The sequence below is a fragment of the Alligator mississippiensis genome, chromosome 2, assembly GCF_030867095.1.
Source record: "Alligator mississippiensis isolate rAllMis1 chromosome 2, rAllMis1, whole genome shotgun sequence".
Lineage (NCBI taxonomy): Eukaryota > Metazoa > Chordata > Crocodylia > Alligatoridae > Alligator > Alligator mississippiensis.
This window is the reverse complement of record NC_081825.1, coordinates 240,959,051-240,975,047: the sequence shown is the minus strand read 5'-3', so window position 1 is coordinate 240,975,047 and position 15,997 is coordinate 240,959,051. Positions and strand designations below refer to the sequence as shown.

The 15,997-nt window shown below is 40.6% G+C and overlaps 1 protein-coding gene across 3 annotated transcripts in view; it reads left to right on the top strand.

Annotated features, from left to right (window-relative positions):
- Positions 1 to 15,668, top strand: part of KNL1 (kinetochore scaffold 1) — a 58,794-nt gene extending 43,126 nt beyond the window's left edge. For all 3 annotated transcript variants that reach the window (XM_019496579.2, XM_019496578.2, XM_059722995.1), the window contains exons 15-26: positions 210 to 300; positions 4,009 to 4,125; positions 5,461 to 5,548; positions 7,662 to 7,742; positions 8,172 to 8,211; positions 8,339 to 8,440; positions 8,935 to 9,035; positions 9,628 to 9,696; positions 9,845 to 9,954; positions 10,597 to 10,715; positions 11,785 to 11,907; positions 12,025 to 15,668. In XM_019496579.2, coding sequence (XP_019352124.1) covers positions 210 to 300; positions 4,009 to 4,125; positions 5,461 to 5,548; positions 7,662 to 7,742; positions 8,172 to 8,211; positions 8,339 to 8,440; positions 8,935 to 9,035; positions 9,628 to 9,696; positions 9,845 to 9,954; positions 10,597 to 10,715; positions 11,785 to 11,907; positions 12,025 to 12,121 — 1,138 coding nt within the window. In that variant the 3' untranslated portion in view covers positions 12,122 to 15,668. The remainder of the gene's footprint in view (positions 1 to 209; positions 301 to 4,008; positions 4,126 to 5,460; positions 5,549 to 7,661; positions 7,743 to 8,171; positions 8,212 to 8,338; positions 8,441 to 8,934; positions 9,036 to 9,627; positions 9,697 to 9,844; positions 9,955 to 10,596; positions 10,716 to 11,784; positions 11,908 to 12,024) is intronic.
- The last annotated feature ends 329 nt before the right edge of the window (positions 15,669 to 15,997 follow it).

Sequence of the window (15,997 nt, the reverse complement as noted above, 5' to 3'; positions counted from 1 at the left end):
TCACATTTTATGGCTGAACCTTATCAGATTCAGGGTTTGAAGGGTTGCTCACTCAGACTTCTAATGAGAAAGTGTTTATATCTCTGTATATGCTTAAAGTAGGAGTGTAGCTTGCATAAAATAGCTTCTACTATGCTTGTTTGTATACACTGTGTGATTGCAAAAGTCCCTTCTCAGGTTGTTTTTCTTTTTTCCCCTTCGTGTTTTAGGCTGAAATTACGTGCATCTGACCAAGATAAACTTCTGGTGGATGTGAATAGGAACCTTTGGGAAGTTATGAGGACCTGCTCTGATGAAGAGGTAATGCCAGCTCTTGCATCCTAAACGTATACTTAGGAAAACTGGAGTGGTCACTGCACATCCTTAAAGAGCCGTGGAGTGACAGGCAAAGTGTTTTTGGGCCAAAACTGGCTAAGAGATGGGAAACAAACCTGGAATATACCATATTTGCTCAAGTCCAAGATAAGGTGTTTTTCCTCATTTAGTGTAGGAGATTAAGCCCCTTGTCTTAAAATCAAGTAAGAGGTGGCAGGGGAGACAGGCATCTGTTGCCTGCCTTTGGCCTTCTGCCTCCTTTCCCCCATGTTTTGCCCCACAGCCTGCAGGCTCTGCTACTTACCCTTGCACCAGTGCCACAGACCCTGTTCCTGCTCCAGCCTGGGGCTCAGACCATGTGCTTGCTCCACCCTTGTACAAGTGGTGACAACACAATAGCCCCAGCTCCAGGGCCCAGCCAGAATTACTGCTGCTACCTGGCTGGGCTGTGGCCAGAGCAAGCATGTTCTCTGTGTCCCAGGTTGGGGCAGGGATGGAGCCTGTGGCACTGGAGCCAAGGGTGAACAATGATGGTGAGGAAGAGGGGCAGGGGGGTAGAGGTAGCATGGGCGGCAAGGTTTAGGGGACATGGGGCAGTGTCAAGCCGCTTAACCCCTATGCTCCCTAATCTGGAAAAGGAAATAGTGGCAAAATATCAAACTTTTGAAGGTGATGAAGTTATTATTGTATTTACTCAAATGTAAGGTGATCCTGAATTTAAGACGACTGTCCAGTAATTAGATTCTATATATAGAAAATGTATACATTTGTTATAATTTTTCAAGTATAGAATCTAATTATTGGAGGTTTGTCTTGAACTTGCCCCCTACCCCTGCTACAGCAAGGAAAATTGTGGCTGGGGAAGGTCAAGAGGTCCCCTTGCCTTCTGCCCTCCCAACTTCTTTTCCCTGCAGCTTCTCCCCGCCAGTCCCTCCCCCTGCTCCCCTTACTGTCAGACCCAGCTCAGACTCTGCTCTGTCTGAGCCTGTGGAAGTAAGGGAAAAATTTGAAACAAGGAACCAGAAAACACTGACTTGAAATAAATGTACCCGTATTAATTTGTGTATATAGGCAGATTACTATGGGTAACTATAGACTTAGTTCATCCAGAATTGATGCATTTTACTTTTTTTTTTTTGGCAAATTGCTGCAAGTTTTTCAGCACAGGTATTCAATAAAAATGCTTTTTGGGCAGTACTTTTGTACCTACTTAGTGCAAACTATGCGTGATGATAATCCAAAGCCAAAAAAATCATAATTTATGATGTAGTTCATTGGGCTGGGCCCCAACTGAGTCAACAGCATTTCAAGCCGTGGTGACCCCACAGTTCAGAACTGTTCAGTATGTGTGTACTCCAGATACTCTCAACAAGGGATCCATATGCTAGTTAACCCCACTTTTATAACTAAAACCGAGTGTTCTCGTCACAAGTCCTGGGATCCTCCAAAACTGTACATGCAGATGAAATGCAGGGTCTGGCGCTTCTCAAGCAGGGTGGGGCCACATCAGTCGCATGTGAGGAACAAAGGTGGGGGGGAGCAACAGCCTCTCATTTACGCAGACATTGGGTGATGTTTGCTAGACATTTACGGCTGGTGAACAAACAAGAATAACTGGAAATGGGAAAGAAAGGCACTGCTCAGCTGGGGCAGTAAAGAAATTGAAATACATTTAGTGTACTGGTTCACCATGAGTTGAAAAAGAGTTGGCGCTATAGAGGACTGAGCATAATGGGCGCTATATTTTATTCCGATGGCCTGCACTGTACCTCCAGGAGCAACTGCCCTTTTTTTTTTTTGAGGACCACACACACAGGCCACATGCAATAAAAGAAAAAAAAAGTTCCTATCAGCAATGTTTGTCCACTATGAACCATGTGTTTTATAGGAATGCTCAGTGTGGGCTTCATTCAAGCAACTTCACAGTTGGTTTCCACTAGTGAGCACTTGCTAACAATAGGCAACAAATTTGTGAAGTTTTTCTTGTATGTGAACATAAGATATGGGGCTCTTCCCCCATGCTGATTGGAGGAATAAACCTTATTTGACGAAATGCAGTAAATTAGTTGCATTCTAGAAAAGATTACAAAAAGATTTTTCTATAAAAAGATGAAAACATTTGGATTGAGAGAGGGACAAGACCAAAATACTTAAAATAGAAACTGGTACTGAGTTGGTAGATCAGGATATTCAATGCGATTCAAAGTGACATTCAAAATTAATAAAAGGCAATACTTTTTTACACAAGTCATAATTAGAGCTCTTTGTGATAGAAAGTTGTCAATGTGACGGTCTTTATCAGGATTCAGAGAGACAAAATATTATAATGGACAAAAACTTTCCAGAGTGACCAGTTAAAGCTAACTACTTTGGACTGAGATTAAGCCAAATTTGAATTATAAGGGATTAAAATGAGGCTTCTTGTAGACACCGACTATCTCGCATCCATCTACGAAAGAGGGGGTTGCTTTCCCTGAGCTTTTTGGTTTTGATCATGTCATACTGATCCAATATGAAAATTTCTGTTTCTTTTACATGGCCCAGGTAATATAAATCAAAGGTTCCCAACCACCAGGCTGCAGCCCACTACCAGCCACGAAGGGTTGGCTGCAGGGTTGTCACCCAACCCCCCCACTCGGACTCCTGTCTGTCCACCCGAGTGAGCAGCTTTTGCTGCCAGTTGTCACGTGCGGGGTTAAAACTGGGGCAGCCCCGGGAGGAAAGCAGCCGGTTCCATGCGGCCCATCCTGGTTCCATGCCAGTCTGCAGGTTGGGAACCACTGATATAAATAACCAGGGTTTTGTGAGCATTAAGTGTGACCTTGTACATGGCAATATTGTTCTAAGAGGCTCAAATAACAAGTGCAAGAGACTCTCAAAATAAATGAATAAATAAATTGCTCCTTTTGTGTGCTGAAAGTATCTCTTACTCTGACTGAGACATGAGTACAGGCAGTCCTTGCACTTACGGTAGGTTAGGTTCCTGGAAAAGGCGTTGTAAGTCGAAATGATGCAAGTCGAAATTGATTTTCCCATAGAAATAATGTTATAATAGGGGGTTATGTTCCTGACCAAGGGCCTGATGCCCGGCTTTTATAGAAATGACCATAAACACCATATTTAAATCAACTATTTAATCAATTATAAATGATATACACTGTACAGTAAAAAGCTTTCTAAAATGTACTGTATGTAAATCAATTAAACAGGGCAATACAGTAACTAATCACGTAAAATTTTATTTAATCAGAAGGTGAAGGAACACCTTCATCAGGGTCATGGAATTCAGAAGGGCTTTTTTGGAGAGACTTAGGGCCACTTGATGGTTTCTTGAGAAACTGATCCAGGGATGTTTGTTTTTCTGCCCTCGCCATAAGTAATAACGTGGGTGTAAATGGCGGAGCACCACAAGTGCAAATCGCCCTAAGTCAAGGACTGCCTGTATAGTTTATTTTAATGTTGCTTCATATTTGAGTAAATGATTTCTAATTTCTGAATCTGTGCAAGTATATGACGACTATTTTGTTTAGTAAGAAATCTAGCTTTTTTTTTTTTTTTTTTATGGAAACTTAGGACCCAATTTTGATTCTCTTTGTAACCGTAATATAGGTTGCTACTATACTACTGAATTGGCCCAATGAGATATTTTACTTTTATCTTCATCTTGCCTATTCTTTTTCCTATCCATTGCAGCTAAAAAACTTTGGAGCAGAGTTGAACAAAATGAAATCCTATTTTACCAAGAAGAGCAAAGTTTTGGCGCACAATGGGAAAGTGCAATTGTATGGCAAACTGTTGCAGGACATACAGGTAATATGGTAGTAAAAGGGGAAAATACTGTAAGCAATCAGTGGGGATTCCTGGTTTATTTTATTTGTATTTTAAATGTGTACGTGAATGTGCAAGTTCTGCATGTACCTATTTTAATGTAAGTGTTCATTTTGTTACTGCAACTTTTGGGGTCAGAAATTGTCCTTCCATGTTCTTACACAGCAAGAGTCTGATCTTGGTTTGGACTTATAGATGCTTCTGGAGTGCAAATTGTGAGGAAAAAATATTATATTTACTTGAATCTTAGACAAGTTTTTTTTTGTTTTTTTTTTTCTTTCTTCTCCTCAAACAACATGGTGGGGGGCGAAGTCTCATCTTGGCTTTAAGTACCTGCTTGGGGTAGGTGGTAGCTCAGCTCCAACTTTGGCCCTAGGCTCAGAGCTGGAGCTGAGCTGCCACCTGCCCTGGGCTGGGGTGGCCTGTGCAGTGGGGTAAGGGGTGTGTGCCTGAGGTAGTGAAGGTAGACCATGCAGTGGGGGGCGAGATCCATGTGTGTATGGCTTCAGGAAAGACTGCACAATCTGCCCTCCCCCCTGCTGCTTACTTTCTGCACAAGCTCCTCTGACCTGGCTCAGCCAGAGCTGCTGCTGCTACTTCTCCTTGGCCAAGGCAGCCACCACTGACTGGCCCCATAGCCAAAGCAGAGCAGTGGGATTACACAGGTTATGGGGTAGAAGGGTCAGGATGGCAATGGCAGGGGTCAGGCACAGGGGGATAGGTGGCAGGGAGGGCAAAAGGGATTCCGGCCCCGTGCCCTCCCCCTCCCAAATTGAATTTTAAGATGACAAATTATAATAAACTTATAATTTTCCGTGCATATAATTTAATTATTGGGAAGATCATATTAAATTTGAAGTTGTCTTAAATTTAAGTGAACGCAGTAGCAATGAGAGGCACCGCCACAGAAAGCTTTTAAAGGAGTACGTTGGTGTATGTCACCAATGAGAGAGAGAGATGAAGCATTTATCCCCTTCTGAAGGGCATCCCAGAAAACTGTATATGCCTTAAAGGATCAAAAGGTTATCACTTGCTCAAAAAAACCATCTTGCTATTTAATACTTTCTCTCTCTCTCAATTTTTCAATCACTTTTCCCAAGAAGGGAAGATGACAGGCTCTGTTTTCTGACATCCTTTGCTTGCCTTACTATCTGTCCTTCTAGCTCTAGATCCAAATATAAGATTGCAGTAGCTTTGGTCAAACCCCTAGCAAACAAAGATCAGTTCAAGGTTCTAGTAAACTGAGGTGTATTTTTTAGATGTACCTGTTTTGTGAAAATGCAGTACAAAATATAAATATCCAGTTTTTCCCCTTAGGTCCAATGGGAAAATCTGCATTCAAGAATGGCAAAAGTAGATGAATTTCTTAAGGAGGTGGATAACTGTCGTCTTGCTCTGGAAGCAAGTAAGCATTTCAGATCCTGTCTCAAGAATTTTCATTTACCAGTTTGTGGACAACTCTAATTTGTTGTGAAGGGGTGCAGGTGCCAAGGGAGGCAGGTGGAAGGGGGTACAAATAGCGGGAAGACCAGGCAGTAGGAAGGGCAAGGTTCAGGGGAGGGCAAAAGTTAGAGGGTAGGGGGTACAGGCACCCTGAGGAAAACAGGCAGGGGAAAGGGAGGCATCTGTTTGGGGGAAAGGAGTGGGACACGTGGCAAAGAGTCAAGGGTGTAGGGGTCAGGCCACTTGACTTGCTGTTATCCACCCCGCTGCAGTGGTGGGAAGGGACAAATTTAAGAAGATCTTCCAATAATTAGATTCTGTATGTCAGGCTGTCAGACTCATTTGGCCAGCCAGATGAGGGGGATTGGACCAGTGTGCAGGTCAAGTCAGACCCATAGACTGGCCCCATGTGCCAGATACAGCCCACAGAGCTGTATGCAGTGCATATCCTGGACCAGCCATGTGTGCTGCTTGTAGCGTGCTTGCTAGCTTGAGCCCCCACATGCCATATGCAGTATCTACCTACCCTGGCCCCATATGTTGCATGTAGGACTTGTCTGGGGAGCACACTGCACACAGTTTGGAGGGGCTGGTCAGGACCACATACTGCATGGTGCACCTATGCCAGATTGACCCTGTGTGCTAGTTCTGGCATGCAGGGCCAGTCTTTGGGCCCAGTCCAGACTGGCCCCAAATCCAGCGTGCTGCAGGAGCTGCATGCAAGCACTCGCCCCAGACAGGCCCCCCACCATATGCAGTCCTCACAAGATGGGCCCTACATGTGCATACAGGGCTGGGGCCATTATGTGCTGCATGCAGCAGACAGCACTGTGGGCTGCATGGTATGACTCTGCAGACTGCATTCAGCCCACTGATCGCATCTTTGATGCCCCTGCTGTGCATGGAAACTTAGAAGAGATGTATACATTTTTTATATATAGAATCCAATTATTGGCAGGTCATCTTAAATGAAAAGGTGTCTTGGATTCAGGTAAATCCAGTGCCCTCTTCAGTTGGGCCAGGAAGTGAGACAGGAAAGCAGCTGTCAATGCACTGCTATTAGAAGCCCTGAAAAATTACAGGAGCTAGTCTTGTTCATGGCTCTCAACACTGCAGGAGGACAGTGCTGTGTATTTAATGAACATTGCTTACCTTAAATTTGAGTAAATACATACTTCAGGTATGTGCATAGCCTTTTTTCAGCCTTGAGGCAATACATTTTAAGTACAGTGTATATAACCTCACTTCAAAGTAACTAGCTTTGGTTCTGGGAAGTAATAATCAGTAGTAAATGATTCAGCACTGGTAGCAAAAAATGCCTAGGAGCCTGGCTGAACATTTGGACAAGAAGCCTGAGCTGAGCACTGTGCTGACAAAATAACACTGTTATCAGTGCTTAGGGTAGCTTAAGTACATCTAGAGAAGTCACACCCTTTGAATGGCAATATAAACATAACCTAATTAACCAGATTCAATTTTAATTTTTGAATTGATTTTTATTTGGTGTGCCAAGAAAAAATTGGACTGAGTTTCAAAATTGCTGCAGTGGGATACATCACAAACAAGACTTTACCCATAAACTTAATACTATCTAAAATTCTGTGTGCTTAATATGTAGCTGCTGGTTTCTTGTCTCATTTGTTCAATTGTCATTTTTACAAAATTGAAGTTCTGTTTTAATACCTGAAAACAATTGAAACCAAAATGTTGAGGCTGACTGATTCAGGCATAGTTTGCATTCCCAAAAGGGGCCCTGCAGTGCCTTAGAGCAGGGGTGGCCAACCTGCAGCACACATGCTATAAGTAGCCTGGGCAGCTTCTGTGTGGTACATGATGGACCAGGGAGGGCATGGGCGGATAGGGCAGGGAGTAGAAAGCAGAGCAGCCAATCGGACACTTGGGAGGGTATGGGACTAATTTGTTGGACATCTGTCAAAAAGGTTGGCCCCTACTGCCTTAGAAGTGTGCCTTAGATTAGAAGTCTTATCTAATTCCATCCCAACTATGCAGTTAATTCAGTAAAAGAAATTCTTGCCTCGTGATAAAGAATGTCATCTAACACTTCTGTCCCTTAGGTACTAACTTGGAAGATTATGGCACAGAGAATGATGATCAACTGTCAGAGTGGGAATCCAGAATCAGAAATGCTGAGAATGGTAATAGGACCAGTCACATTTGTTATTAATTCTGGGGCCAGGAACTGTTTAGTTTTTTTTGTTTTTTGGTCATCATCTCCTCCCTCCACCCCTTAAAGGAATGTAATCACTAGGCTGGTTCAAAAAATGATTCTTTCTATTGGACTGGGGATAGCTATTCACATAAACAATTCTTTTTACATTTTCCTGCCTTTTTGCTGGAAAATAAAAATTCTGATGCAGAGCTAAACAGAATAATTACAGGCTACAGCATATTGTTTTCTAAGTGCTGGATAATTATCAACTTCTTGTTGACTGTGTTTGCCATGTAGGAGGGGCAATTACTCTGGAATTTTTAATTTTGTTAAGAACCATAGCTTCATAACCAAACTGGCTTTTTCATACTGTTTTTTATTCTTTCTCACACATTTTTATTTTTGTTTTATTTAGAACTGGTAGATCTCAAAGTCCAAGATGAGGTGCTTCAAAGGTAGACCATCAAATAGTGATTTTTTTTTTAGCTCTTCAAATCCTGCATGTGCAGTCAGGTTCTAGCATTTGTATCGAAGTTATTTGCCTTTCCAGGAACATCTAATCTTGTTGCTGTATTTCCACAGGGATCTTTCAAACCTGGAGGCTGAGAAGCAGCAGGTGCTTGCTGAGATAAAACACCTAAAAAAGAAAGCAAATGACTGTCAGGAACTCTTGGAAAGATACAAGTAAGGGAAGGAAAAAGGATCTTCAGCTTTTGATTTGTTTTTATTGTTTTTAAAGTTGCAGATCAACTGATTTCCTCCCCCAGTGATGGTAGTACTAATGTATTAATTTTTGTTACATTTAGATGCTTGTCTCCTAGCAATATAGGATTAGCAATAAAACTGCAGTGAATGTAGTGTGCTGTGTAATATACTGATTTTAATAATGGCTAAAGGGTCACTGCAAAATTTTCACTTTTCCTCTAGTAGACTCATCATTCCCAGCCCTCCAAAACGATTTAGCACTATCCCTTAACAAGACAGACATTTCAAGGTTTCCTGTGGAGCTATATTTATTTTCCAACTAACATGATATTCCATTAGGAAGTGAAATATCCAGTTGCCATTTAAGTGTTTCTATGTTGGTAGATGGTATACATGCACCTAGTGCTCTGATCCTTTTTGTTTTAGAGAGTTAGTTCCTTATTTTGGTTGTAACTAAGGTTTTTCTTCCTTAGCTTCACTGAGTGGGAGATCAGTGAATGGAGTGACCACCAGGCAGTTTTCACCTTCCTTTATGATTCTATAGAACTCACTCTAAAGTTTGGACCACCAATAGGTAAATGAAATTAACAAAAAGTTTTCCTTAGCCTTCAAATTTAGCTACATGACAGAAATTGGATCTGGTTCACATCTTTTGGGATGAGTGGTAGCAGTTACTCCACCAGGAGAAAGAAAATCTAATGAGGTGTGAGAACTTAGACTCTGAGAAGTTAAATGTAATTATGGGTTGAAGGGTTGGTGCCATGTACTTTTTAATCAAATGACTGAAGCATGTTGGGGAGGGTGACTATATTAGATGTGAAGAAACGTGAGGTGTTCGGTAGTCAAATGGGTGACTGTCAGGGCCATCCCTAGGTGGGGGCAACTCGGGGTGACTGCCCTGGGCCCCGTGCTTTGGGGGGGGCCCTGTGGAGCTGGACAGAGCAGTGGCTCCGTGTCTAGCTGCTCACTACCGCCCACCCCCCAACCGCTGATGCCACCACTACCAATGGCGGCGGCAGCTTCTTCAGGTCCAGGGCCTGGAGCAGAGTCAGTGCCCTGCATGGGCTGATTTGCCCCAGGCCCCGCACCCTGCTCAGGTTGTTTCTGGTGACTGTATTAAGTCTAGCATAGAACAATTATGCATTTGTGTATTTTGTCTCTTTCAGATGGTGTTCTTTTCAATGAAAAGCCCTGCAAAAAGACTGTTGATGTGAGCTTTGAATCTTTGTTGGATGGTAAGGTTCTCAAATGGCTTGGTGCTCTGTGCCTTGGTTTTGCCTGTTTCTGGGATGAATCTGCATACTCATCTGCAATTAAATTCCCAGACAATCCAGAAAGATACCTGCTAATGGTGTAAACTGTTTCCCTCTCTTTCTTTTACAGAAGAGAAAGCTCCACTTTCATCACGTCTAGTCAAAAGGCTGATCTTCCAGTTTATTGAGAGCCAAAAATCCTGGCAGGAAAAATGCCCAACGTTAAACCATGTGCCCCAGGTAATGAGGCTGCTAAATTATGAAGCTCTGAGAAGAGCATGAAATCCCTTGTGCCTGATGCATAGAAACTGACAATGAGAAAGGAAGCTTATTAAAGTTTATTTGTAAATGATCTTACTGTTTAAGCCTTTTCCATAAGGAAAGCAATCCTAAAGGTTATAGTTCCAGTAAATCATTATAAAACATGCAGTAACATGTTTGCTTCTCATTTGAATGGTGACTCTAAAATTGTACTTTCCTCTATCAATCTTTTCCTTCATGGATTGATCTTTTTTGCTTTCCTGACTAAAGTAAGTTTTTAGTTCTTTCTACTGTTATCAGAGCCAACAAAATCACATAAAAATTGAGCTGCATTCCTCTCTGGTTCCTACAAAACAATTAATGATTTCAATTACAACACTTACTGTAGCCTTCATTTAACACCTGTGAACCCCACTGAGGACAGAAAGATTATACCAACATAATGTAGGGCAACCTTTGGACCGTAGATGCTGTATTGACACTTGAACAATTTTATTTTCAGATCCTACAGTTTAGATCTAGCAGTTGCATGTATTTTTTTTCAAAGTAATACAGCAGTTTAAAATGTCCCATGGTTCACAAGTAAGCTCTAGTGCAATCACTTTTTGTTTGTCCACTTAGATGCTGCATGAGGTCTCTCTGGTGGTGTGTCGTTGTCGACTCCTAGGAGAAGAGATTGAGTTTCTGATGAAATGGGGAGGAAAGTTTAATCTTTTGAAGACAGAAGTGGATGATACAAAGTGAGAGATTCAAAATTTAAGCTTCTTTGTAGGCGTTTTGTGATAGAACAGAGAATGTTCACAAAGTATTTTATTCCAGTTGTCTTTATGGAAGCCAGCTGAAACACTGAACTTCACTTTTATTACAAAACAGTAACACCTTTAAAATAAATAAATAAAAACACTCCTACAATCAGCATAGCTGGAAATAAACAGCTTGAGGATACAGCCCATTTTTCATTATCAGATGATAATTTTTCATCATTCACTACTTCCTCCACTTGGCTTATGCATGATATTTGGATACCTATCTCCATACAAAACATTGGCCCAGGGTGAAGCATTATACAGTGACTCAAAAACAGGAGTTCAAGCTTGGTATGAAAAGAAAGTAAATCAGCAAACTAAGGATAATCTTAAAATGGCTTCAGCCAGGTGGGAAAAAAACCACAGTTGTTAAAAGTTTATTTTGAGCAAGATAATTCTTCATTTTCTTAGTTCCCACTTTGTCCATAGTGCATGACTGGACCCAGCAGGGCAAGGACTTCTTCCTTTCCAGATTCCCTTTTTTCAAATGTCCACTACTGCCTCTGTATCCCCAAATTATCTCTCATCTCACTACACCTTATTGAGAAAACCAGAGATAAATCAGGCTGTAATTATTTCTGTAATTTCCTTCACGAACAGTTTCTTCCCTCATGTCAAAAGCAAACTGAATGGTAGCTCTTTTCCTGAGATACAAAAAACCATGGAATTACAGATGTATAAAGAAATTTTTTTTTTTTAAATTAATGGAAACTTAAATATAACTTCTGGATCTTTTTCTACCTTATCCTCTCCCATCTCAGGGCAGAATTTTTCTGGTCTGGATTTTGACATGTTAAATTTTTTAAGCACATTGGTTTTTTCAGTGGGGGAAATTTGGGGGTTATAATTAGACTCATAATGGGAGTAATTCTTCAACTTTACTTGTATAGATGAACTGTTAGTGCTTTTCAGAAATTAAATGGAGGCTACTAGTTTCTTGAAGACAGACAAAGAAGTAGTCCTGAGCTAACTTTCTGTTGCGTGCATTTTGTTTCCCATTCAGAGTGAAGCTTTTGTTCTCCACTTCTACAGCTTTTGCAAAGTTTGAGGTGACGCTTTCTTTGTCTGCCACTTACCCATCAGCTCCTCTGCCCTTCACTGTCCAAAAACTCATTGGGAACCTTAGGTGAGTAAGACAAGTAGGCCCAGGAAAGACTTGAATAATTTTAGCTTCAAAGGTTCAGGACAGGCAGTAAAATGTGTACTCTTAGAAGCTCCCCTAATATATTTTTCTTTTTTCCAGCCAAGATGAAATTTCTGCTGTTGTGTCTAGTGTGCCACTGGGCACCAACTACCTTCGGAGAATGGTCAAGCTGATTCACCACAAACTGTTCCCATAACAGGGGCTCCTGATTTACTGTATTCACACTCACAACTCTAGTCAAACTGCATGTCCTTGCTCTCAGCCTTGCAGGAATTTCAAGCTGATTAATTTCAATATTGTTATCTGTGAAACAGAATTTCAGTGTTTTATAGCTCCCTTCAGTGCTTTGAGAATCCAATTTAGCAATTGATTATGATGTTGTCCAATATTTAAAACACTGGAATAAGATTCCAGTTGAGATGCCAAACTCCTCTTGTATGTTAAAGCATCATGAGGAAATGGAAAAGGCTCTGGAGAGCCAGGGAGGAAGGATTTCACATGGCTTTCATAAATCTGTCCTGCTTATCTCTCTCTTTCGTCCCTGGTCCTTCCAGTCACTGCTAGTTGTGGTTCCTTTCATTACATTCTGTCACAGGCTAGCTCATGTAACCCCTTTAATTTTGCTTTGGCTCTTGTAAGGTCTTATGTACAGCAGCTGTCTGCATCTTCCAGGGTTTACAAGACGGGAAGTTACTGCCACTAATGTTATCTTTGTAACCCCAAGATAATACAGCTAGTTTAATCACATTAGCTTACTAGACTGCATCCCAAGTCACAGAAACGAAGCATTCCACTGATTCGTGAAATTATAACACATAAAATTAAACAACGTGCACACAGCTAGGAATACCTTTAGAAGGTCCCTGTCTGTAATGTAGCACAATCCAAGGCCACCAGGTTCAAACTGGGAGCTTGCCCTTGTGGATCTCGGTATTCTAATTATTCTGTATATAGACCTTTGTGAAATGCAACGTTGTGAGGCACTTACTAAGGCTAAGTTTGGTATACCACAAAGGGACAGGAGGGCTATAGATGTAAATAATACGTTTTTGTTTTGTATGTTCAGGTTACCTGGTGTAAGGAGATGTTGAAAAATGTTATATCTAGAAGACAAGCTTCTACTATTGGTCATTCTGTTGCTTCTTGCTTGAAAAACACCTTTTTCCTTAGAGAGAAGCTCCATGTTGTCTTTCATTAAATAGATAAATCTTCCTCTGTTTTAAACAGAATCCCAAACTGAATTTGTTCTTTTTAGCTGCAATATTGGTAGAAATGGCTATAGTAGATCCAGCAAATCCAGTTAAATGTACTCCATCCCACTTAAAGTACTGTGTTGCACTAATGTCTCTAAACCAAGCAGCTCCTTTAAATATATTTCAGTCAAATTTAATCATGTGTTCTTAATTCTTTCATTAACTTCCCAATAATCCTTTTAGTAATTTTAATTAAATTCCTACCCATAGCCTTCTTGCCTTTAAGGCTACTTTATAGCAAGTACTGTTTAAAAAAAAATCATCATCCATTTATATTTCTTCCAGGTACAGTATTGTTTACCTCCTCTTCTTTTTTTTTTCCAAACCTTTAGTAGAATAAAGAAATATAGCCTTTGCTTAGCAAAACATGGTCACTTCTTTTAGCTCTAATCTATCTGTTGAATGCTGTGTAGAAGTTGATACATACATTTCCAGAAATTGCTGTCTGAAATCTTTTCTGTCTCCAATGTTCTTGTAAATGGACTAGAGCATAGTATTAGTATTGTAGCAAACTTGTACATGGAGACTAAATTCTCCAGTGTCAAGTTAGCAAATTTCTGGAATACTTTTTGTATACTCTAGAACATTTCAATTTAATCTAATTTTGGATTGTAGCAGCCTCCAAGTTGTTGGGAGCTGTTGTGGCCTATATGTATGGTGTTTAAGGATCTAGCATTTCTCAACTCTCCACCCTGTAGGTGTGTGACAGCTTCTATATGTTTGTAAAATATAAGAATTTTAAAAAGTGTTTTCAGAAGTTTAAACATTGAAGTTTTTTTATAAAGTTATCTGGGTTTTTCAATTTTCCTTCTATAAGGTAAAAAATTAATTAAAAGTTTAATAATTGATATTTTCTTCTTTTCTCATTTGAAAAACATTAGAAGACTAACGGACAGTCCAGGTTTTGAATTTGATTTGTCTGAAAAATTACCTACTATTGGAATAATTGTTGGTGATCTAAAAAAAATAGAGCAATAATATCTGATGACACTTTCATTTCTCCTGCATATGTTCTTAATCACCTCTATTCCTTACAGGAGACTTTTATAGGAGAATAAATATTTGAAAAGCAGAAAAAAGATTTCAAAACCACAAATTGGCAAAGGATTCAGATGTAGCACCTGAAAGTTTCAAATTGATGTCTCCTATTTTTAACCAGCAGAGAGTGCTGTCGCAATGCTTCATAAAGCATTATGTTGTATGACAGTAAACACTTGTTGGAGATGACAGACTAATAACCTTAGAAGACTGCCAGATCTCAGACCATGCATTGTGTATTTCTGGAGAAGAGCTGTCATTGTCTGCTGTGGATGTGTGACTTGGCATTAGAGAAAACATGCATCTACAGAAAACTGAATGCAAGTATGGTGTAAATAAAGCAGTACCAGTTTTTAAATATAAATGTTATTCATAATGGGCACACTTACGTCAACTCCTTCAGTATTTTAGGAGCTGATGTTCACAGCATTTATCTTTCAAAGGTAATTTTTAGATTTCTACAAGATTTCAGACTATACCTCTCAAGGTCACAAAAAATTAATGACCTCCATTGAGATAATATACAAGGTCTGTTCAAAAAGGATTGAGACTGAATGTGTATTTGTAGTACAAAGTATTGGGTGGGGGGGCATGGCTTTGCTGCATGTCTGGGCATGTTGGGACTCCTGGACAGGTTTGCAGCTCATAGCGTTTCCCCAGTTTTCTGTGGCAAGCGGTTGTAGTAGGATCATTTGTCTCGCGTCCCCTTTCGTTATGTCAGAGTGTCCAGAACAATGCGTGTGCATTACATTTTGCATGAAAATCAGGAAAATGGCACGTGAAACATTTGAATGACTTAAAATAGCATTTGGTGATGACACTGAGACGTACAAGATTTTTTGAATGGTGGTGTCCTTCTCTCGATTTTAGAGAAGGACAATCATCGGTCAAAAGTGATGAGTATTCCAGATGCCCTTCAATATCATGAAATTATGAAAATGTGGCAGCAGTTTGCAGTTTGGTTCAAAATGATAGGCAATTGACTGTCTGAGAGATAGCAGAAGAAGTTGACATTTTCTGTTGGTTCATGTCATTCAGTTCTAACTGGCAATTTAGGAATGAAACTACCAGAAAAGTGTGTGTCTGACTTTTGGATGTTTTACCACAACAACGTACCTGCCCACTCAGCACAGCTTGTAAAGCAATTTTCAGCTAAATTTTAGCCAAACACTCTATCCCACTAGTGCTGCAGCCTCCATATTCACCTGATATGGCCCCATATGACTATTTTCTCTTCCCTCAACTGAAGAAAACCTTGAAAGGAAGAAGATTTTGTGATATGGAAACCAGAAAAAAATGTGACTGAGCAGTTTTTAGCGATTACACAAATTGCTTATCAGAGGTGCTTCCAACAGTGGAAGAAATGTTGGGAGAAGCGTGGCTGCAGAAGGATCATTCTTTGAAGGAGATTAAGCTGAAACCCCTGTAAATAAAATATTTTATTTCCTACAACATCAGTCTTAATACTTCTTGAGTATCCTTTATACTTACTAGAATTATGTTCATTTGCAAGGATACATTCAATTAGAACCCATTTTCTAAAGAGTTTCACACACACAGTTGCACTTCTTAGGTCCATTGTTTAGTCATGGCATTGCATGCATGATTCTACAAAATAAGGGTTAGCAATTTCTGGACCATGCCTGTGCTGGGGCTAAGTAATCAGATGTACCAGGCCTGGAGACCTGAAAGCTGTGCCCTTGCTGCTGCTGCTGCTGTTGCTTTTTTCTGCACTCCCTTGCCCCCAGCCACCAAGGCTGCAGTATGGGCACAGCATCCAG